At 49.4% G+C, this 23,771-nt stretch overlaps 1 protein-coding gene across 1 annotated transcript in view; it reads left to right on the forward strand.

Annotated features, from left to right (window-relative positions):
• Window positions 1-23,771, forward strand: part of PPM1H (protein phosphatase, Mg2+/Mn2+ dependent 1H) — a 331,573-nt gene that overhangs the window by 135,436 nt on the left and 172,366 nt on the right. The window contains exon 3 of the mRNA XM_055127374.1: window positions 11,366-11,710. Within this exon, the coding sequence (XP_054983349.1) occupies window positions 11,366-11,710 (345 nt within the window). The remainder of the gene's footprint in view (window positions 1-11,365; window positions 11,711-23,771) is intronic.

Raw genomic sequence — 23,771 nt, forward strand, 5'->3', positions numbered from 1 at the left:
AGGGAGGCATCACTTCTGGAAGATCGGAGCTTCGTTTGGCAGCTGCTCCCTGCCAGGATGTCAGCCAGTACCAACACGAAATAGATGTATGCACTGTAGCACTGTAGCATGTCGTCCCGTTGTTCATTGATTTACTCGAGCGGGCACCAGTAACGTCTCCATGGTGAGACTTGTTGTTACTGTTTTTTGGCATATTGAATACGCCACGGGGAGCTTGCCAGGCTCTGCCATGTGGGCAGGATACTCTCGTAGCTTGCTGGGCTCTCTGAGAGGAATGGAGGAATCGAACCCAGGTCGGCCGCGTACAAGGCAAACGCCCTACCTACTGTGCTATCTCTCCAGCCCATTATTGTAATGTCTCACAATGGAGATGTTACTGGTACACATACATGATTCTTTTTTCATTTTATTTAAAACTACATACATATATATATATAGTTTTTTTATTCCTTTTTTGGTCACACCCAGAGATGCTCAGGGGTTACTCCTGGCTCTGCACTCAGGAATTACTCCTGGCAGTGATTGGGGGACCATATGGGATGCGGGGGATTGAACCCAGGTCAGCTGCATGCAAAGCAAATGACTTTCCTGCTGTACTATCACTCCGGCCCTGGTTATAGCTTCTTGTCTTGGTGTTCATGATGTTCATTACTCCAAAATTTCCTCTTAGTTCATGCGTCTGGTCCATGCGTGTCAGGGAAGCATAGCCTGTCTCCTTATCTACCTAGGGCCTTTGAAATAGGGGGACAGAGGATTCTGTAGGCCCCATCTCTCTTGATATCAGGGATGGCGTCTCTCACCCTTGGTTCAGCAGGTTGACTTTGCACCAGGAGTAGTCTAGACTAAGGTCACATCGTGTTCCTTTCAAGGCCCCTTCTCACCACTTATACAGAAGGCCAGACGTGGCTGAGATGTGAATCAGAGCTTGAGATCGCCACTATAACTCGATTCCACAGAAGATTTTTTTTTTCAGCAGTGGCACCTCTTCCGACTGGGCAAAGTCGGTGATCCCGAGATGGAAGTTCCTCCTTGTTTAATTTAGAATGTTATTTCAGTGCGCAGATGGGCAAGACAGATATGGGCTGAGGTTTTCTCCCCTTCACAGTCTCTGTCACTATCACTGTCATCCCGTTGCTCATCGATTTGTTCGAGCGGGCACCAGTAACATCTCTCATTGTGAGACTTATTGTTACTGTTTTTGGCATATCAAATATGCCACAGGGAGCTTGCTAGGCTCTGCCGTGCAGGCACAATACTCTCGGTAGCTTGCCGGGCTCTCCGAGAGGGGCGGAAGAATCAAACACGAGTTGGCCGCTGGCTGCATGAAAGGCGAACGCCCTACCGCTATGCTATCGCTCCAGCCCACCCTTCACAGTAGATAAATAATAAGTAAATAAAGCCCAGCTGCCCCGTACGCTCGTGTCAGACACTGGTCCCAAGGCTGGCAACACCCGTTCCTTTCACCTTGCCGTGCGCACCTAGAGCTAAGTGTTTTCTATTTTTTGACGGATGACAAGTTGGAGACGCAGCACTGCGTGACAAGTGAGGGCCGTGGACTCAACCCCAGCAGTCTGTCTGATCTCAGAATCCACCCCCGGAGCCGTCAGGAGGCTTCCTTGGCTGTCGGCAGTGGGGAGACGGGGCATGAAACTCTTGGGAAGAATCAGAAATGGAAAAGGCCTTATGTGGGCTTGACACGTATGATTATAGTGTAATTTTACTAAACACTCTCCCCCCAACACCCCGGTTATTCTTTTTTTCTCTGGTACTGGGGATTGAACTCAGAGCTTTGAACACGCAAAGAATATGCTGAACTACGTCCTCATTCCCTGTGGCTTCTTTTGCAGACTTATTTTTGGGGGGCCGGACAGATAGTGCCAGTGGGCCAGGCTCTCTCGTGCGGGCAACTTGGGTTCCCTGCATCCCATAAAGTCTCCCAAGACCTGCCAAGAGTGATCCCGGAGTACAGAGCCAGGAGGAAGCCCTGAATATAGCTGGGTTGCACTGTAGCACTGTCATAGCACTGCTGTTCGTCGATTTGCTCGAGCGGGCACCAGTAACATCTCCATGGTGAGACTTGTTGTTACTGTTTTTGGCATATCGAATACACCACAGGGAGCTTGCCAGGCTCTGCCGTGTGGGCAGGGATACTTTCTCGATAGCTTGCCGGGCTCTCCGAGGGGCACGGAGGAATCAGAACCTGGGTCAGCTGAGTGCAAGGTAAAAGCCCTACCTGCTGTGCTATCACTCCAGCTGGGACATAGCAGGGTATGGCCCCCAAACAACAAAAAGTACTAGTTTATTTGCTTTGGGGGTCCACACCCCGGGGTGTGAGTGGATCACCAAGCCGTATGAAGGAGACCGTATATGGTGCTGGTGGTCAAACCAGGGCCAGCCGTGGTGCTAGGCTCGTGTGCTGCTGCTGTACCAGCTCCCCAGTCCCTCAGGCTTGTCTAAGCTTCTCCCTGGACTCAGCAGCTTCTACAGACGTCGATACAGAACAGAACTGAAACGAAATTGTTCATTCTCTTATTGTCCTAAAGGTCTTTTTTGGTTTTTTTAAATTTTTTTTTTGCTAAATAATAGATTATTGTTTGTATAAATGCAGGATAGAGGGGAAATTCTGATTATATAGTAATAAGTGTGTAATTTTGTTTTTCTTTTTGGGTCACACCTGGCAATGCCCAGCACTTACTATAAGTCCTCAATAGTACCTGCTGTTGTTCTAATAATAGAATTTCTTCTATATTTTACCACATATTCTATATTACTTATATTATGTATTTACCACACTGTTTACATTTTTACCACAAACTAATTTAGGGGAGAAATTGTTAACTTGTTCATGCATAGAGTAATAGTTTGAGAACAACCTTGAGCTAACTTCTGAGTTCTGAAACAAATCACAACTGAGTCTTTTGGCAACTTTATGCTTCCCATCTCTGAGGAATTAGCATGACTTATTTAATACTTTAATATTTAATTAATAGAAATAAAATTTAAGACTCTAACAACATCATATTAATTGGTAGTTAATATTTAATTAAATATAAAGTAATGATACCTCTTAATTTTGTGATACAAATCTAGAGTATCTAAATAATTAATAATTAAATCTTGAATGCTGTTCAGTGGTGTTTTAAGATGTGAGACTGTATTGCTGCTCTCTTGGTTTGGCTGTTAGGCCACACCTGGGGGTGCTCAGGGGTTACTCCTGGCTCTGGTTCTGCACTCAGGAGTCACTCCTGGTGGTGCTCGGGGAACCTTACGGAGTGCCAGATTTCAAACCCGGGTCAGCTGCGTGCAAGGCAAGTGCCCGACCTACTGTACTATCTCTCCAGCCCCTGAGACTGGGTTGCTCTTTAAAGCCAACCACCCATACAAACCGGAGACCCAGCTCAGAAAACTGGAGCGGGGCTGGAGCGACAGCACAGTGAGTAGGGCATTTGCCTTACATGCACCCGACCCGGGTTCGATTCCTGGCATCCCATAGGGTCCCCCAAGCACTGCTAGGAGTCATTCCTGAGTGCAGAGCCAGGAGTAACCACTGAGCATTGCCGGGCGTGACCAAAAACATAAATAAATAAATAAATAAATAAATAAATAAATAAATAAATAAATAAAGTAAGTTGGAGCACATGACACATGAGGAAGCTTCTCTGGGCCCCGGAGCACCCGTGGGCATGACTCCAACACACAACAGGACACATCCAAGGAGAACAGATGGACTCATGCTCCGTCTTCTGCCCCACGCCACCAGTGGAGGAGCTGCTAAGAGTAAATCCCCTCTTGAGATGGTCAGCCTGAGCAGGAAGCACCGTGTGCCTTTACGTGCATGCAGTGAAGGCCTGTTTCCCACGGAGGAACAGAATAATATGAATCATTTCATCAAAAGGTTTTAGAAGGGCTGGAGCAATAGCACAGCGGGTAGGGCGTTTGTCTTGCACGCAGCCGACCTGGGTTCGATTCCCAGCACCCCATAGGGTTTCCTGAGAGCAGGAGCCAGGAGTAACTCCTGTGCATCGCCGTGTGTGACCCCCAAAAATAAAAGTTTTAAAAACAAAACAGCCATGCTACCTGTTATAGGACTCTAAGAACCAGCGGTAGACTGTGCGTTTAGGGTGGGCTTTTATGAAGTCCCCAGGTACCCCGTGTCCTCTGCCTCCCCCGGGCTGGTTCTTCTGCCTTTCACGGCGACTGTGTGGATCCCACGGGAGTGAGGGATTGGAAGCTCTGTGGCTGCCATGCCTAAAGCAGATACTCTGGGTTTTGGAATGATCCGCCTCGCTTTCGGATCTCCGACGTTTATAAAGTTCAAGTCGTAGAGTAGCTCCTGACGGGGGATCAGGACACCTCCGCCCTGGTTCCCTGCTAAGCACCCCCTTGGCTTTGGCAGGAAGGAGAGGGGGCAGGAAGTGTAGTCCTGCTCCCGCTGAACTTCTGGCAGACTCCCGTGAGTTTAACTCCGGGTGGGCGTCCCCATTGGTGATGTTCTGTTCCTGCTGTCCACAGGGCCCCTGCCCAGTGCTCTCAATCCCCGACTGGAGGAATGACGACCTCTGATGAACTGAACGCTCTTGTCTTCAGGGAAGGCCCTGGGGAAGGAGGACTGGCTCTTCCTGTTCTGACAGTGCAGTCCACTCACCAATAAGTACATTTAGGGACATCCATATCCCCAATCTTCTGTGTTCACTTATTTCCGAACAACCATACTTACTCTACATACCACCAATACACGCTATCTATGTGCATACTCTGTTTATTTAATAATCACTGTCATCCCATTGTTCATTGATTTACTCAAGTGGGCGCCAGTAATGTCTCCATTCGTCCCAGCCCTGAGATTTTAGCAGCCTCTTCTTACTCATCTTTCCCAATGATTGGAGGCTCTTTCAGGGGCAGGGGAATGAGACCTGTTATTGTTATTGTTTTTGGCATATCGAATACGCTACAGGGAGCTTGCCAGACTCTGCCATGTGGGCGGGATACTCTCAGTAGCTTGCCACGCTCTCCGAGAGGCATATGCATTTATTTCCCTTTATGATGATTTGTCATGTGACCGCTTCATGGCCGCACGGTCCAGAAATATGTTCACTCATGTGTAAGGCTCGGCCTGAGCATGTGGAAAGTGACCTGGAGCGTGTTGGTGGTTGGGTAGTGGAGGTCCACTCCCAGGACTGGGTCCCTTGGGGCGGGGAGGGCTCTTTATATTTAATAAAACTAAAAAATATATTTTGAAAGTTTAAAGGCAATAAAGGTGTTGCAGCAGAGACATCTAAGTCCGACGGTGTCCACGAGACGGACGCTGGGCGTTCTCATGGCAGTGTTCGCACACGGTGGCTGGTTGGCCGCCTTCCTGAGAGCCTAGTCCCGGCCTTCTCTCTCGCTCCCGTCTGGACGGGGACTTCATCAGTATCCATCGCAAGTGTGATTCCACATGTCAGCTGTCTTCCCGAGCCTTTCGGATACTGATGTGGTTATTGTGCTGTGATTATTGTGATTGTTGGGTATAACTAGATTGTCATTCATGACTGAGAGTGAAGAGTACCATATGGGCCAGGCGCTCATTTTTTTTTATGTTCCCTATCAGCAGTTTTTTCTTTTTTATAAGACTTAAAAATATTTTTTTTCAACTTTTTAAGGCATCATTTTGTGAAAACTTAGTTCTGTCGTCTACAGAGACACTTGCCTGGGAACACATGGACCCAGCAATAATCTGCACAGTAGCACTGTAGCACTGTCACTCCATTGTCCATCAATTTGCTCGAGCGGGCACCAGTAACGTCTCCACTGTGAGACTTGTTGTGACTGTCTTTGGCATACCGAATATGCCACAGGGAGCTTGCCAGGCTCTGCCGTGTGGGCGGGATACTTTCGGTAGCTTGCTGGGCTCTCTGAGAGGGACGGAGGAATCCAACCTGGGTCGGCCGCATGCAAGGCAAATGCCCTACCCACTGTGCTATCACTCCAGTCCTATATTCTGCAATACGCCAAAATTAGTAGCTACATTTTTTCTTCGTCTCTGGCTGGGTAGTCTTCCACAGTGCTCTGGGGGCCAGGCGGTACCAGAGATTGAACTGAGTCTCACATAAGCAAGATGAATGAACAGGATTCAGCATCCAAGCTCCAGGCGACCGGAAACCTTTATCATGTCCACCACTAGAGGGCGCCTGTGTCCCTGCGTATAAAGAAACACTGGCAAAGCTTAGCTCAATTTTAGGTGACAGAATCGAAAACAACTGACTGATCTTTTTTTAATCAGCGGTGGTTGGGGGGGTGGGGCATTCCTAGTCCAGGGTCTCACACATGCAAGGCAAGCGCCTACCGCCCGGCCGCATCCCAGGCCCTGACTGTTTACTGTGAGCAAATCCATGAACAATGAGCAAATCGATGAGCAACGGGACCACAGTGCTACAGACAGTGCTGCAGTTCCTTTAAGTGGAACATACTTATATTTACCTGTCGCAGAAACATACGTTTGATGGCATGGAATGGCAGGTGTTTTTGAAATCTTTAGGTCAACAGCACATCCCTCCTAGCTTTTAGGGCTCGATTTCACAGGTGTAGACCCATGCGTCCAAGTAAGAGCCCCAGAGACATTTCCTGGAGAGTAATTTGGAGCTTCCAGCAGGAAACATGAGCAGTGACTCAGGACTGGTATACAGGGAACTAGGACTGTAGCACCGTAGCACTGTCATCCGTTGTTCATTGAGTTGCTCGAGCGGGCATCAGTAATGTCACCGTTGTGAGGCTTGCTGTTACGGAATGTTCTGAACTTCCCTGGTGTGGCAGCTGTAGTGCCCTGGCTTATCACTGTGCCATCTGCAGCACCTCAGCAGTGCTTGAATGTCTGTCATTTGTAATGTGCTAGTACTGGTTCAGACTGGAGGGATAGCACGGTGGGTAAAGCGTTTGCCTTGCATGTAGCCAACCCGGGTTCGATTCCTCCACCCCTCTCGGAGAGCCCGGCAAGCTACTGACAGTTTCCCGCCCGCACGGCAGAGCCTGGCAAGCTCCCTGTGGTGTATTCGATATGCCAACAACAGTAGCAACACGTCTCACAATGGAGACGTTACTGGTGCCCGTGTGGGCGGGATACATCGAGCAAATCGATGAACAACGGGATGACAGTGCTACAGTGCAAACCTCTACTCCTGGGCATCGGGCTCTACTTAGCGTCTCTAACACACTTGCTGGTGCCTGTTCCAGGTTGTTAACTGCAGGCACTTGGCAACGCCACTGGTCTCATGCCTGCTCTATTCCAATGCTCAGTACGAACCTGACATTGGCAGAGGAGATGCCAGGACAGGCTTTAAGTAAATGGAACCTTCCCGCCTATATTCCAGTTACGTCTTGCTCTCTAACAAAGGAGACCATTGAGAGGGTTTCAGAAGTTTGCCCAGGATCACCAGGCAGTCAGTTCTGGAGCCCAGGTTTGTCTTGAGCTAACGTCTGTGGTGTTTCTTGGCCGAGTCTCTCCCGTGTCCGTGCTCCCCCGGGTGGCTTCGAAGCCATTGTTTACTGGAACCGATTTCACCCTTCAGTAACCAGCAGCTCCGTGAAAGAACTCTGCTTCCTGCCGTGCGCCCGCAGAATGCCAAGCCTCGGGCGGCGGCAGTGGTGGCTGGTGATGAGCCGCCGGTAATGAGGAGTTCAGTGGGGGCGAGACTGGGGGGCGAGACTAGCTCAGAGAGTGCTTGTAGGGGCTTCGTCGCTGGAGCCAGCCCACAGAGCAGGTTGTTAAGGGGGAAAATAGCAGCACATTTTGTGATTTGGAAAACATCACTCTGGGTGCAATTCGGCCACAGCTTTACCTCCGGTGCAATGCAGCAGGTAGGGGGGGTCCCTTTTGGCATGGGGGTGAGGATTAATGTCCTCAAGCTGAGGGGCTACTTGAAGAAACATCACTTCCAAGGAGGTGAAAATTTAGAGCAGTTAGACTCTCTGTCCCTCACTTCATCTTCGCTCGATGATGGGATATCGACAGCCCTAATGAAAATGTCACTGTCACTGTCATCCCATTGTTCGTCGATTGACTCGAGCGGGCACCAGTAATGTCTCTATTACACTCAGCCCTGAGATTTTAGCAGCCTCTCCTTACTCATCTTTCCCAACAATTGGAGGCTCTTACAGGGTCAGGGGAATGAGACTTATCGTTAACTGTTTTTGGCATATCGAATACGCCAAGGGGAGCTTGCCAGGCTCTGCCGTGCAGGCGGGATACTCTCGGTAGCTTGCCGGGCTCTCCGAGAGGTATGTATATTATATCTGTTACTGTATTTTGGACATGAATACGCCACGGGAGCTTGCCAGGCTCTCCCAAGTGGGCAATAGACTCTCGGTAGCTTGTCAGGTTCTCCAGGAGGGAGAACTAGGCTATTAGATGTCACGCAGCCGCAATACTTCTGGGAGCTTGGTTTTACAGTCTCAGAATGTTGGCCATTGTTGGGATTTCACGGCACCAGGGACAATCTCTGGGTGTGACTAGCTACTGGAAAAAATGGGGGATCTGGGTGGAAGAGGCCTAGTCCCGATCCGAGCAGCCTTGGAGATCTCTGCCCCAGGTCCCACACACCTGGGTTCCTCTGCTGACTCCCCCATGCGTGAGGCTCATCTGAACATGGGAATGGATGGATGAAATGAGTGAATCTTAGTGAAGAGTCTGGAATAATTGCCTGCGGTGGCGGCTTTGTCAAATGATGAGGAGGTGTCCTTTACCAGGGCTGCTTCGGTTTTTCCCACATGCCCTCCCTTTTTGGGGGGTGGCCGGGAGACATACCTGGCAGGGCTCAGGGCTGACTCCTGGCTCTGTGCTCAGGGATCGGTCTTGCGGGAGCTCAGGGGACCGTATGGGATGCTGGGGACGGAGCCCAGATTGGATGTGTGCAAGGCAAGCACGGTTCCCTCTCTGTTCTCTCCTCTGACCCTGTCACCCTTTCTTTTAACCACGAAATGTTTGTGCAACTCCCAGTACATAAGTATACAAGTCGAACACTAATAACTAATTTTTTTTTAATTTTAAGACTTGTTCATTTATGTCACCCCAGGTGGGGTGCTGCCCACAGTGATCCCTGCCCTCAACCCATTTCTGCCATGCATGTGTCCCGTTTCTGGGAAGTCCTGGTGGCTGGCCATCCATGGCCACCTGGGCACCAAGCACTGGTGACAGCCCAGCATACACTTAGATATCCCCGGCAAGTCCGCCTTCACTGTCGAATCCCCCACCCACCAAAGTCCTAACTCTGAAATCGCTTCCTAGATTCTGTTTGATCTACTGCAAGTCCTTTCACACTTGGTTTTTAAGCCACTGGATCATTCTGTGCCGTATCCTTTGCAAGCCCCTGAAGACTGCAGCTGTGATAGAAACAATAGCCAAATTGCAAGTTTCATAGTGCTGGTTCCTCAAAGGATAATGTTGAACCCTCTGGGCCCCAAGTTTAAGGTCCCTACTAAGTTTGTTTATTTGAAAGTTCCAAGATGTGTTTATTTATTTTGTCTATTTATTTAGTCTTCAGCCTACTTCTCCCTCTGGGAGAAACTGGCAAGCCTCTGAGAGTTTCCTGCCCACATGGGACAGCCTTGCAAGCTTCCCATGGTGTATTCATATGCTAAATCCAGTAACAAGCTGGATCCCATTCCCCTGACCCTGAAAGAGCCCCCAGTGCGACATCATTGGGAGGGCCAAGTCGAGATAGACTTCTAAGATCTCAGGGAAAGGACGAAATGAGAGGTTACTAAGCCCGCCCGAGAAATCGGTGATTAGCGGGATATTGTGATTGATTGATTGATTGATTGATTGATTTAGTCAGCAGGTGGTGGTAGCTGTGGCTTTGTCTTGCTAAAGGAAATGGTTGGATTACCTGTGAGAAGAATCAGGGCTGCTTTGGGGGGGGGGGGGGGGGAAACAACATGCTTGTTGTTCCAACGCAGCGTGTCCTCTGATGGCATCAGGACTCTCAGGGTGACATTTGTTGTGACAGACTCCGTGCCCAGACTCTCACAGTTGCTCCCTTCCCATCCGGCCTGTCCCCACAGAGCTTAAAAGACACTTGCTGGGTTTTCATTTAAGTCAAGTGCAGGATCCTGCTGGCGTGTTTTCCCCCTGGGCATCTGGTGCTTTGGGAGGATTCAAGGTGATGAACAAGAAAATCCTTTCTTCTGCCACTTGTTCCAAGTTGGGGGATGCCACAGGGAGGTTATATCGCCACGTTATTAATGCAGCCAATAGCAAGAGCTGGAGGTAGACTTAGTAATCCCCATTGTGGGAGAGTCCTGAGGCACATGACAATGATTCAGGATGGAGAGACGACCTGTTCTTTCCGTTGGGGCCATTTTCAGCCACTGCCACTGCCACTGGGCCTGGTGGCCTGACATTAATAATATGAGGAGATGTAGCACTGTCACTGTCTTCCTGTTGCTCATCGATTTGTTTGAGCGGGCACCAGTAACGTCTCCATGGTGAGACTTGTTGTTCCTGTTTTTGGCATATCGAATATGCCACGGGGAGCTTGCCAGGCCCTGACATGCAGGAAGGATCCTCTCGGTAGCTTGCCGGGCTCTCCAAGAGGGATGGAGGAATTGAACCCAGGTCCGCCGCATGCAAGGCAAACGCCCTATCCACTGTGCTATAGGCCAAAAAGCAAATAAATAAATAAATAAATAAATAAATAAATAAAACATAGTATGAGACTAATACCCAAGGACAGTAGGAACAAGGGGACAGGAGGGTTGGTCCACAGTTGGAAACCTATCTCAAGGGCAGTTGGGGTAGAGAAGAGACCCCCATGACAAAGAAAGGTGGAAATGATCACTCTGGATAAGCACTGTGTGCTGAAAATAGGTAGAATATTCTCTCTTCATGTGGACGGCCACCGCTCAGCACCTCAGGGGTCATCCCTGAGCACAGAGCCAGGAGCAACCCTTGAGTACTGCAGGTGTGGTCTTAAACCCAAAACAGAACAACAAAAAAGGGAAATCCAGGGGCTGGAGCGATAGCACAGCGGGTGGGGCGTTTGCCTTGCATGCAGACGACCTGGGTTCGATTCCCGGCGTCCCATAGGGTCCCCCGAGCACCGCCAGGAGTAATTCCTGAGTGCAGAGCCCAGAGGAACCCCTGAGCATCGCCGGGTGTGACCCAAAAAGCAAAGGGGGAAAAAAATAGGGAAATCCGTTGCGTGCATCAGTGATGCAGGAGGACACCCTCCCAGAGGGGGGTTGCAGGCCTCACCCCTGCTGTTTGCAGCCCCAAACACTGAGCCAGCCGGGGGAGGGGGGGAGGGGGGGCTCGTGCGTCCGGGAGGCCCGCAGTGACCGTCGGTGGCAGTACAGCCTCTCACCCTGCCTGTCCCCCCCGTTTTCCCTGCAGGAATCGGAAGGCGTCTGCTGCCACTACTGGTCGCTGTTCGACGGGCACGCGGGCTCGGGGGCCGCGGTGGTGGCAGCCCGGCTGCTGCAGCACCACGTGGCCGAGCAGCTGCAGGACATCGTGGAGATCCTCAAGAACTCGGCCCTGCTGCCCCCCACCTGCCTGGGCGACGAGCCCGAGCACGCGCCGGCGCACGGCCGCACCCTAACGCGCGCCGCCTCGCTGCGCGGCGGGGTGGGCGCGCCCGGCTCCCCCAGCACCCCGCCCTCGCGCTTCTTCACCGAGAAGAAGATCCCGCACGAGTGCCTGGTCATCGGGGCGCTGGAAAGTGCCTTCCGGGAGATGGTAAGTGCCATCGGGGGTTGCGCCCCCCGACCCCCACCCCACCCAGTGGCCCCGTGTCCAACAGCTCCTGTGCCAACCAACCGCGGCCAGGACCGGGCTGGCACCCTGCGTGTCCAAGGCTCGCCCTGCAGCCAGGGGGAGCGGGTCCATCGCGGGGAGGGGTGAGTGTGGTGGACACCTGCCCCTCCACCCCTCGCCCCCGCCGGGGGTCCCGGGGGGCGGTGCTTGGGGAAGCAGCGCTGCAGGGGAAAGTGGCCCCCAGGTGTCCCACCTAGACAAGCCAGAGCTGGGAACAGCGGCTCCACCCTGATGGGGCCACGTGGTTCTTCACTGCCGGAGCCCAGAGACTTAGTTCGGTCGTGGCAGGACAAGCCATCACCTAGCATTGCTTCTGCACCTGCAGGGGTGCTTCGTCAGGCCGGGGCGAGTTTTGCGCGCAGAGAGCCTGTTCTGTGATTCTTGGCAACCAGGATCGCCAGAACGCCCACCCGCCCGCGAGCGCACCCGCCACCCCCGACACACGCACCCCAGCACCGTGCCTGCAGCAGTCGTGAGTCGTGAGCACGAAAGGGCGTGTGGCGCCACTAAACTAAACCAAGGCACGGGTCTCACTTGGGAACATCATTTGCTTGTGTATTTTGGTTTTTCTGGGCCTCATCCCGCAGTGCTGGGGCTCCAGGGACCTTAGGCGGTGCCCTACCCACTGCACTATCTTTCCAGAAGGCCCTTGTTCATACTTTTTATTGGCTTATTTATTTTTTCCTTTTTTTTTCTTTTTTGGGTCACACCTGGTGATGCACAGGGGTTACTCCTGGCTCATGCACTCGGGAATTACTCCTGGCAGTGCTTAGGGGACCCTATGGGATGCTGGAAAACGAACCCGGATCGCTGAGTGTGAGGCAAACGCCCTACCCGCTGTGCTATCGCTCCAGCCACTTATTTTTAATTTTTTTTTATTGAATTGCTGTGAATTACAGTTACAAAGTCATTCATGATTAAGTTTCAGGGGGACAGTTCCAACATCAGTCCCCTCACCCGTGTCCACAGTTTTCCCCCCACCCCTCGCCTGTCTCTGTGGCAGGCACTATTTTTCTTTGAAATTTAAGATTTTTTTTTTAATTTAAAAGACCTCCTATTAGGTTCCATTTTAATATAAACATGCTTTTTTTTTTTACTTTGGATTTTTTTTTAATTGACTCACCATGAGATACAGTTACAAAGCTTTCATGATTGAGTTTCAGTCGTACAGTGATCAAACACCCATCCCTCCACAACCAATGTCCCCAGTATCCCTCCCACCACCCCACCCCACCCAACCCGGCTTCTATGGCAAACACTCCCAGGGCAAACCACTTCCTGGTCAAACAATGAGCAGGACAGGAGGGGTATATCTTGATAACTGTAGCACTGTCATCCCGTTGTTCATCAGTTTGCTGGAGCGGGCACCAATAACGTCTCCATTGTGAGACTTGTTGTTACTGCTTTTGGCACATTGAATATGCCACGGGGAGCTTGCCAGGTGGGATGGGATACTCTCGGTAGCTTGCCAGTCTCTGAGAGGGATGGAGGAATCGAACCTGGGTCAGCTGCATGTGAGGCAAACGCCCTACCCGCTGTGCTATCGCTCCAGCCCGTTTCTTGATAAAATACATTCAAATGACTAAGTACGAACAAGGTGGGGAGAGAGGTGGGATGGTTCCAGAAGGGACCACAATGACAAGGATAGAGGGAAGTGGTCACACTGGACCAGGACTAGGTGCTGAAAGAAGGTGATGTGACATGCATGGTGCCCTATCAGCAACAGTACTGTAAACCACAGTGCCTTGAAAGGGGAGCTGCCAGGTGTGGGGTGAGGGGGAGGGTGGATAGTGCCTGTCCAGCTGGGATGGAGAAGGGGCCAATAAGGCAGAGATGGCTGGAGGGATCACTCGGGATGGGAGATGTGTGTTGAAAGTAGATAAAAGACCAAACATAGTGGCCTCTCAGCATCTATATTGCTAGCCATAATGACCAAAAGTAGAGAGAAAGAAGGGAACATATATATGTAGGTATGTATGTATATACATATGTACATATATATGTATATATGTGTGTGTATATGTATATATATATATATATATATATACGTTCCTTAAAAGGAAAAGGGGAATCAAGATAGTAAAATGGACTGACCCTCATTCCAGATGTTATATACTCTCCAGATGCCAAGGCTCAGAATACTATTTGAGATTTTTTTTTCTTTCTGGGTCACATCTGGCGATGCACAGGGGTTACTCCTGGCTCTGCACTCAGGAATTACTCCTGGCGGTGCTCAGGGGACCCTATGGGATGCTGGGAATCAAACCCGGGTTGGCCGCGTGCAAGGCAAATGCCCTACCCACTGTGCTATTGCTCCAGCCCCAGAGATTTTTTTTTAAGAAATTGTTTGTTTTGGGGTTCACATCTAGTGCTCAGACTTACTCCTGGCTCTTCATGACCTTATGGGATGCTGGGGACCAAATCTGGGTCAACCACATGCAAGTAACTACTCGCTATACTAGCTCTTCAGCCCCTGAGGTAAAGTTTTAACTCTTCCCCCTCATGAGACGGAAAAAATGCACTGACTAATAAAAGTGAAAACCAAAAAGACACTTGGGAGTGTTTCAGTCCCTTCGTGGTGACGGCTTTCTTGGGGAACGGCTGTATTCTCACTGTTGGCCTCTAGGGGGCAGACCTCCACTGGCCTCGGGACTTCACACTGGAACTCATTATTTGTACTATAGGTGCGTTCCTGCTTAGATAAGAGCTTCCTTCTAGTTTTTCAGTTTTTTTTTTCTCTTTTTTGCTTTTAATTAACCGATTGGCTCCTTTATTTCTCTGGGAGCCTTCGTTGCCAAGAGATGGGTGCTCCTTCCTGAATAATTTATTTAATCTCTGACTATTTGTAAAGAACCAAAGGTGTGTTTCTGTATCTACAATCGATAGGGTCTTCAGAAGGTGTGTTTTGATCTTATTTCAGCTATTCAGTCTGAGTTCACTGTTCACTTAACCACCACTGTGGTGAAGTGCCTTGGCAGGTGGCACAGCTAAGAATCTGAGCACTCATTCTCCGGTATCTGTCAGAGTCAGAACAGATTGAATCGGGGCTCGCTCACCTAGCAGATGATGATGTTGGGCGAACTCCCCAACACCTCTGGGCTTGGATATTGGGGTGATGCTACCAAAGTCAGAATTGACTCATTCAAGCAGATGATCAAAGACTAGAAGAAAAGTATCTAAGCAAGAGACAGGGCATATGTCTCACATATGGGAAGCCATGGGTTCAAGCAGGACAATCCGCTTCCTCTGGTAATTCCAAAGCCCTGTTGGGCTTGAACACCACTGAAGTGGCCCCCAAAATGGAATAATTGGTTTAATTAAAAACATGCTAAATTGGGCTGGAGCGATAGCACAGCGGGGAGGGCGTTAGCCTTGCACATGGCCAACCCTGGTTTGATTCCCAGCATCCCATATGGTCCCCCGAGCACCACCAGGAGTAATTCCTGAGTGCAGAGCCAGGAGGAACCCCCTGAGCATCGCCAGATGTGACCCAAAAAAGAAGAAAAAAGTTAAATTAATTAACTTTTAAAAAAATAACCAATGGCATTAAAGGCCTAGTTGGGAACTATTGAATTGAACAAATTAAGTGAAGGTAAGTATTAATCCATAGCACAGCGGGTAGGGCGTTTGCCTTGCACGTGGCTGACCCGGGTTCGGTTCCCAGCATCCCATATGGTCCCCTGAGCACCACCAGGGGTGATTCCTGAGTGCAGAGCCAGGAATGACCCATGTGCATTGCCGGGTGTGGCCCAAAAAGCAAAAAAAAAAAGTATTAATCCCGTGAAGTGCAAGTGTGAAGGACCTTGAGAGGAGCGAGGGAGGGTGAAGTAGGGGTTGGATAAAGTGATGAGATAGGGGTGGGAATGTAGCTCTGTGGAGGAGCACTTGCCTTGCACGTGTGAGGCCCCGGGCTTGATCACACACCATGCACACGGGCACACAAAGACACACGCACAAGAGATGCAGCCAAGGGGCTGCTAGCGATAACACAGTGCGTAGGGCCCTTGCCTTGCACGTGGCCCACCTGAGTTTGGTCCCTGGCATCCCATCTGGTCCCCTGAGCATCTGCAGGAGTGATCTCTGGACACATCCAGGGGTAAGCCTTGAGCACCGCCAGGTATGGGCCCCAAATTAAATAAAATGTAAATATTCTCACTCGGGACGGGAGATATGTGCTCAGAGTAGATAAAGGACCAAACGTGATAGCCTTTCAGTATCTGTGTTGCAAACCGTAATGCCCAAAAGCAGAGAGAGAGAGTATGGGGAGAACTGTCTGCCATGGAGGCAGGGGGAGGGCTGGAAAGGGAACACTGGTGGTGGGGAATGTGCACTGGTGGAGGGATGGGTGTTTATCATCGTATGGCTGAAACTCAAACATGAAAGCTTTGTAACTGTACCTCACGGTGATTCAATCCAAAAATAATAATATAATAATAATAAACAATAATAATAAATAACAACAATAAATAAATAATAAATAACAATAATAAGAGCGATAGCACAGCGGGTAGGGCGTTTACCTTGCACGTGGCCGACCCGAGTTCGATTCCTCCACCCCTCTCGGAGAGCCCGGCAAGCTACCGAGAGTATCCCGCCTGCATGGCAGAGCCTGGCAAGCTCCCCGTGGCGTATTCCATATGCCAAAAACAGTGACAATAAGTTTCACAATGAGAGACGTTACTGGTGCCCGCTCAAACAAATCAATGAGCAGCGGGATGACAGTGAAAAAAAAATTTAAACAATAATTAAAAACTTAAATTGTTTTAAAAGATTCTTAGAGCGGGGCAAGGGGGAGGAGGAGAGATGAAGTGAAGGCTGCTCTGGACGGGCGATTAGGAATGAGAGAGCAGGAGAACAACAAAAAGGATGGCTGAGAAAGTCTCCTGGGCTAAGGAGCCCATGTATGTGAAGAGTCACATCAGGGATAAAGCCCCCCTGGGATAAAGGGCCAGGGGTTCCACACCGAGGTCCACCCTGGTTAGACCAGATTCCAAGGCAGGGGCTGAGGAAAGGTGAACAGGAAAGAGGGGGCAGAAGAAAATGCCCACTGGAGACCCAAGGGACCCTCTGAAAGTCTCTGTCCCATTTCCGTCGCTGTCTCTTCTCCAGTCCTCATGCTGAGTTTCCAGTCCCTCTAGCCCCCCGAGTGCTAGAGAGAAGACCCCAGCCTTGCATCCGGTGCGTGCCTCACTATTCAATGAGGTGTTCATCAGCCCTTTGCTGCTTAGTGTGATAGACACGATGCCGCCCTGTGAGCTACTCAGCTACTTTCTGTTCCCTAAAAGATCATCACTGTAGCACTGTAGCACTGTCATCCCATTGCTCATAGATTTGCTCGAGCGGGCACCAGTAATGTCTCCATTGTGAGACTTGTGGTTACTGTTTTTGGCATATCGGATATGCCATGGGGAGCTCGCCAGGCTCTGCCGTGCGGGCGGGATCCTCTCGGTAGCTTGCGGGGTATCATTACCTTTTTTAAAAGTCGAATCACTGTGAAATGCAAAGTTATTCATGATGCACTTTCAGTCCGACAGCGTTCAAACATCCATCCCTTCATCGGTGTCCACTTCCCTCCACCAGTGTCCCCAGTTTCCCTCCTGCCCCCCGAGCCCGCCTCTATGGCAGACACTTTGTCCTTTTCCTCTTTTCCTTTTAGGTACTGTGACTGGCAGTACTGTTACTCAGCGCGTATCATGCATGTCACATTACCTCCTCTCAGCACCCAGTCCCCATCCACAGTGACCACTTCCCTCTTTGTGGCCCCTTCCCTGGCCTGTCCACACTCCCTCCCCTTCCAGGCAAGCTTCCTCCTAAGAGCCAGTCCCCTGGCCTTTATTTCTAGTGTCTTCGGGCGTTATTCTTTGACTGTTTCTTTATATCCCTCAAATAAGTGCCATCATCTTACATCTGTCCCTCTCCCTCTGACTCATTTCACTCCGCAAGGAGTATCAGTGTCCTTGTAGTTGAAAGGGTCCCTGCATGGATGCTCTCTTATTACCCGAGGTGATTGGAGATGCTCTTGTTTTTCCTTTGCTTCCTCGGGGACATCCAAGATTGTCTACTCCAGGAACGTAGAATCAGCGCCTGAATTATCCATTCAATTATTTGTGAGCTCCAGATCCCACAACACAGAAATGGCGTGTGAATTCCCAGTGTGCTTGCAGTTTTTTCCTTTTCCTTAAAATACTAAGAATTTGAGAGCTATTGGTTGAAGGTACACCAGAATTTTTTTTTTTTGAATGCCTAAAATCCAGCTGATGACCTTAGGTAATTGGCGGCCTCCTCAGGCCTTTCAGAAGGAGACACATCTGGGATTTCTTGGTCCCTCCTGAGCTGTTTCCCACACAGAGCTGGCACTTCCATTTTCTTTTTCTTTCTTTTTTTTTTGTTTTTCACTTTACTTTCTCTTTACTTTGATTACATTCAATATTTCAACAAAAAACTCACTATTATTGTTTGGAGTTTCCTCCCTCCCCCCAAAAATCAGACCTGCTGGAAAGGAAGCATTTGATAATTTGTTTTCCATTGCTGAGAATGAAGAGACATGAGGTCATGTGGCCACAATAGCAGCCGCGAGGTTTTGGATTTCTGTATTTAAGTATTGGCTTTTCCTTTTTTTTTTTTTTTTTTTTTTGCTTTTTGGGTCACACCCAGCGAGGCACAGGGGTCACTCCTGGCTCTGCACTCAGGAATCACCCCTGGGAGTGCTCAGGGAACCCTATGGGATGCTGGGATTCGAACCCGGGTTGGCCACGTGCAAGGCAAACGCCCTTCCCGCTGTGCTATCGATCCAGCCCCTGGCTCTTCCATTTTCTAGTGTTCTGTCAGTCATGCTGAGTATGTGTCACTCCGACCCTTTGTAAGAGGAGAACTCAGGCTGGAGCAAGATGTGGTCCTGACAGCTTTGTGGCTCTCTTGACTCCTGCCCCCACCTTTCATCCCTAAAAATCCCTAAGCACAGGGATACATCTCACTGATGGACTAGCGATGTTCCTTTGAGATGCAGATGTCTTAGAGTATCTTGAGAGGAAATGTTTTGTTTTCCTCTTAGGGATTCTGGTTTTATTTAAGGCTGCACAACCGCCAGGAATGTCTCTTGGTCTTTCTGCAATGCTCCTCCCAGTCATCACTGTGTTTTGAGCTTGTAAATATTCGACTAATTGGGCCACACCCAGCTTGCTCTGGGGCTGCTCCTGGCTCTGTGCTGGGTGTATAGTTTATAACCAACATTCTTCACACCCTTGGAGATCAAAGCTATAGCACAGTGGTTAGGGCATTTGCCTTGCATGTTCGATTCCTCTGTCTCTCTCTCAGAGAGCAAGGCAGGCTACCGAGAGTATCCCTCCCGCATGGCAGAGCCTGGCAAGCTACTTGTGGTGTATTCGATATGCCAAAAACAGTAACAACAAGTCTTATAATGGAGACGTTACTGGTGCCCGCTCAAGCAAATTGATAAGCAATGGGAAGACAGTGCTGCAACAGAAGTGGGGGAAGGTGACAAGAGAGAGCCACAAAACTGTCATAACCACATCTTAGCCCATCCAGAGATTTCCTCTCACAGAGGGTCAGAATGACACGTGACCAGTGCGACTGACAGAACACCTGGGCATCCTGGGCTCAGCATGTGGCTCTGTGACCACTGGCCTTGGGCCCCGCTGTGCCTACAGGCGAAAGCAGAGGTGCCTCAGTGCCCGCGTGGTTCCTCCTCCCAGCTAGAGGACCGCGTGGTCAGTTCTTCCTGCTTTCATTCTGAGCAGTGAACCTTGCCTCCGCTTTCCCAAAGGACCTGTCTCAGGAAGGAAGTTCCGACCGACGTCACTTCTGCTTCTCAGCAGCCCTTTGAAGCTGCCTCATTTCGAAGCTAAGTTTGGCCCCTTGTGTTTCGCTCATCGTGTGGCCCGGAATGAGAGCTGTGAATAAAAGCCTTCTGGGGCTCCTCCCTGCTTCCTCCCTGGGAGGACTCGGCAGTCTGGACTCGGAGAGGAAGGCTTCTCTACCGTTGGTGTCGCTGGAGGACCTCCTTCCTTCTAGATCATTCTAGGAATCCGCAGCCACCATGAGCCCATTACCCCACCACCAACAGAGTTTGAGTTGGGCAGGACCGAGAGAGTCTCAGAAATCTGGCCTATTTTCTTTTCACTGTGGTTCGAGTTTCCTCGTCACAGGGAAAAGTGTTCCAGAAGTGTGATAGTTACAAAAGGGGAGAATTTGCCATATTTTAAACTAGTAAAACCATGATATAGATTTGTCCTGCTGGGGCTGGAGCAATAGCACAGCGGGGAGGGCATTTGCCTTGCACTCGGCCGACTCGGATTCGATTCCCAGTATCCCATAGGGTCCCCTGAGCACCACCAGGGGTAATTCCTGAGTACGGAGCCAGGAGTAACGCCTGTGCATTGCCGGGTGTGACCCAAAAAGAAAAACTTTTAAATTCCTCTTACTTAAGATATGACTGGAAATAGCACACAGCTTGGCTTTGTGGCCAAAAAGTGATGTCTTTTTTTTTTTCAAACAGGATGAATGTAAAGGTCATTTTTATAGTTTGTTCTGATGTTTTTGTTGTTGTTGTTGTTGTTTTTAAATCCTGCCCATGGTAAATGGGTCTTTGAACTGCAATTTCCTCTTTTGTTTCTGTTTGAAAAAGAAAGTGCATGTGATTCCACGAGCCCCCAGCAGGTGGCAGCAGCAGGCAGCGCTGGTTTTCTTCTTCCACGTTGTGGGACAGATTGGCTTGTTCTCAGAATAAACCCGAAATCAGACCTGGGTACTGAAACCATGCAGAATCTTATTATTTGTGACCAACACTATTAGCGGTGTGCTCCGAACCATGTTTTAACCCAGCTGAGGGGGCGCTGCCAGGTTTGATTGACACTTCCCCAACATTCACTCCCTTCACTTGTCCGATACAGCTCCCCCTTTTGCAACCCGAAATGGGAAAGAGACAAAGAGACCCTGGAGTTACATCATCTCGGGGACCCTCAGACCACATTGCAACCCAAGCAACACGATGTCTTTCTTGCGGTTCCTTCCTGCTGAGTTCCTGTCGCTTCACACGCTTCCCTTTCGCACCCACGCGCCCGTCCTTCCTTGGTACCCCAGCCAAATGCAATTGCTAGTATTAAAACACGGATCTGATGGATCTAGTCTTTGATTTAGAGATAAATCTGGCTTTAATGTAACATTTAGACAGACACAGGGCAGGATAAATCAGTCCTGCTAAGCAGAACGGGGATTTTCCGAGGGCTGCAGGACTCTGGCAGGAGCAGATAAATCAATTATCTTGTTAATTGAATCTTATGAGTCATTTAAGTGATCCTTTTAGACTGGACTTGAAAATTAATGAGACTGTGTGCACGGGTCTTGCTAGTAAGTCTTAGATAGAGACTTAGGTCTGAGGTTTACTGTTGGTTAAAATAGGCAAATAATCCGAATCAGTTCTTATTTAACACAGAATAGGAGCCAATGTCCCTTCCAGAATCTCTTTTTTTTTTAATCTCCCAAAACTTGAGGGTTTTAAAGCCAATGGTATATTTTTATGTGTGAGATGCTTAAGTTAATTGGGAAAGCAGAGGATTTGTAGCCAACGCAAAGTTAATATGTCTTAGTTGACTTCATTTATCGTGTTTGATCTGGTAGTAAAAAAAATCATCCCAGATGGCCCTTGAATATTCCCTTGGGTATTGCAAATTTGGGGGAGAAAAAAATATCTTTTAAAGAGGAGTGGGTGGTATAGGAAAAATAATGAGCTATTTTGACTTCTCAGGAGGAGAGAGGTGAAAGGGGTTATTTTTAGAGTATGTTCTAGTTGTACCCCGTTCCAGAAGAAACGAGAGTGTACTTAATATTTAGGGTAATGGAGGCTGTTGAAGACAGACTCAGTCCTTGTCACTGTGGTTCCAGAGAGTGCACGTGTCATTGAAATGTGTGCTTGATAGCACAGAGAGGGAGGGAGGATGAAAATTCGGTAGAAAGTATCTAGACCTCCACCATTTATAGTGGGGGACTCGAGTTGTACACATAGGCAGGGGGAATGAAAACCAGGCCTCCACAATTTATGTGCAAAATGCTGCCCAGTTCAGCATTCTTCATGTTGGGAAGGGATATAGCTGCAACACAGGAAATGACGGGGTGGAAAAAAGAATGAAATCAATTTGAAAAAAATATGATTGAGGGTAGAGAGATAGTAGAGGGGGTTCTGGTGCTTGCATGTGGCCAATCTCAGTTTGACTCCTCATTCCATATGTGGTCCGTGGAGCATAGCTGAGTGGGACCCCACACCCCCCAATAATAATTTTTTTTAAAAAATGATTGAGGTTAAAATCATTTTAACCTAAAATCATTAGGTTTTTAGCAAGAGATGAGGTGGGTAAATTCATTGGAACGTTTCCCCCTCAAATTAAAGGTAGAGGCCAGGGATGTGGCTCAGGGCTAGAGCCTTGCCTTGCATGGGTGGGGTTCAGGGTTCACTTCCTGGCCCACGTGAACCTCAGTGCTCCAAGAAGGAGTGACCTCTGAGCAGAGCCAGATGAGAGCCAAGTAACACTGTAGCACTGTCACCCTGTTGTTCATCAATTTGCTGGAGCGGGCACCAGTAATGTCTCCATGGTGAGACTTGTTGTTACTGTTTTTGGCATATTGAATATGCCACAGGGAGCTTGCCAGGCTCTGCCGTGCGGGCGGGATCCTCTCAGTAGCTTGCCAGGCTCTACCATGCGGGCGGGATACTCTCGGTAGCTTGCTGGGCTCTCCAAGAGGGTCGGAGGAATCGAACTTGGGTCAGCCCTGTGCAAGGCAAATGCCCTACCCGCTGTGCTATCGCTCCAGGAACAAGGGGGGAAAAAATCAAAGCCAGATGTTGGGGATGGGGAGAAATTCTGAGTCCAAATTACTAGCAGGTAGGGACTTTGCTAGAGCAGAAAATCTTAGTCTTGTTTTTGTCAGGATTATGCGATTTCGTGAATAGGTTTTCTCGTGAGGAGACGCTTGATAACACACCTTATGCAGCGTGAGCTCCGGGAGACCCCGGGGATGGCTTTGCCGTGGATGCCGGACCCCCACGTCGCCCCGAATTACGTCGTGCAGGGACTTGATTAAGTTGACAGACGGCGGCAGGCTCTGTGCCCCGTGGACGGAACGTAGGCCGCTGTGGAGTCCTTAATCACCGTTGTCATCCCGTCAGACCTTACGTGTCCAAAGAAATTCTGATTCTGGTTTTGTGTAGCTCGAGCAGTTTATGCCACTTGATTCAAAGCAGCAGACTCGGGGCGAGACAGACAGCAGGTAGGGTGCTTACTGTGCACACAGCTAACCAGGGTTCGATCCCTGGTACCCCACATGGCTTTTCTGGTCCCACTGGAGAGCCTCAAAAAAAAAACAAAAAAACAGGAAAACTGTAGTCTTGGTGTGGCATACAGCAGATTGTGTATTCATCTGAGAAAATGGGCACCCGGCAATAAGATCACGGTTATATTATTTATTAAATTGTGAAAAAAAGTGAATAAATTCACCCACAAATTCCTTTTGCCAATATGGTTCTGTTTTAGTGCATTATTTGGAAATGAAATATTTCATCTAGACTTTTTTTTTTTTTTTGCTTTTTGGGTCACACCTGGCAATGCACAGGGGTCACTCCTGCCTCTGCACTCAGGAATTATCCCCTGGCCGTGCTCAGGGGACCCTATGGGATGCTGGGAATCGAACCCGGGTCGGTCACGTGCAAGGCAAGCACCCTACCCGCTCTGCTATCACTCCAGCCCCTCATCTAGACATCTTAATGTTTCCTTTCTCGTTTTAAAATTTCATTTAGAAAATGTTTTGGTTTTTTTTTTCTTTTCAAATTTTGGGGCCACATCTGGCAGTGCTCAGAGCTTACTCCTGACTCTGTGCTCAGAGTTTACTCCTGACCATACTCAGGGTACCATGTGGGGTGTCTAAGAACCAATCCAGGTCAACCACTTGCAAGGCAAGCGTGTTACCTGCTGTG

The sequence above is a fragment of the Sorex araneus genome, chromosome 2 (assembly GCF_027595985.1).
Source record: "Sorex araneus isolate mSorAra2 chromosome 2, mSorAra2.pri, whole genome shotgun sequence".
Lineage (NCBI taxonomy): Eukaryota > Metazoa > Chordata > Mammalia > Eulipotyphla > Soricidae > Sorex > Sorex araneus.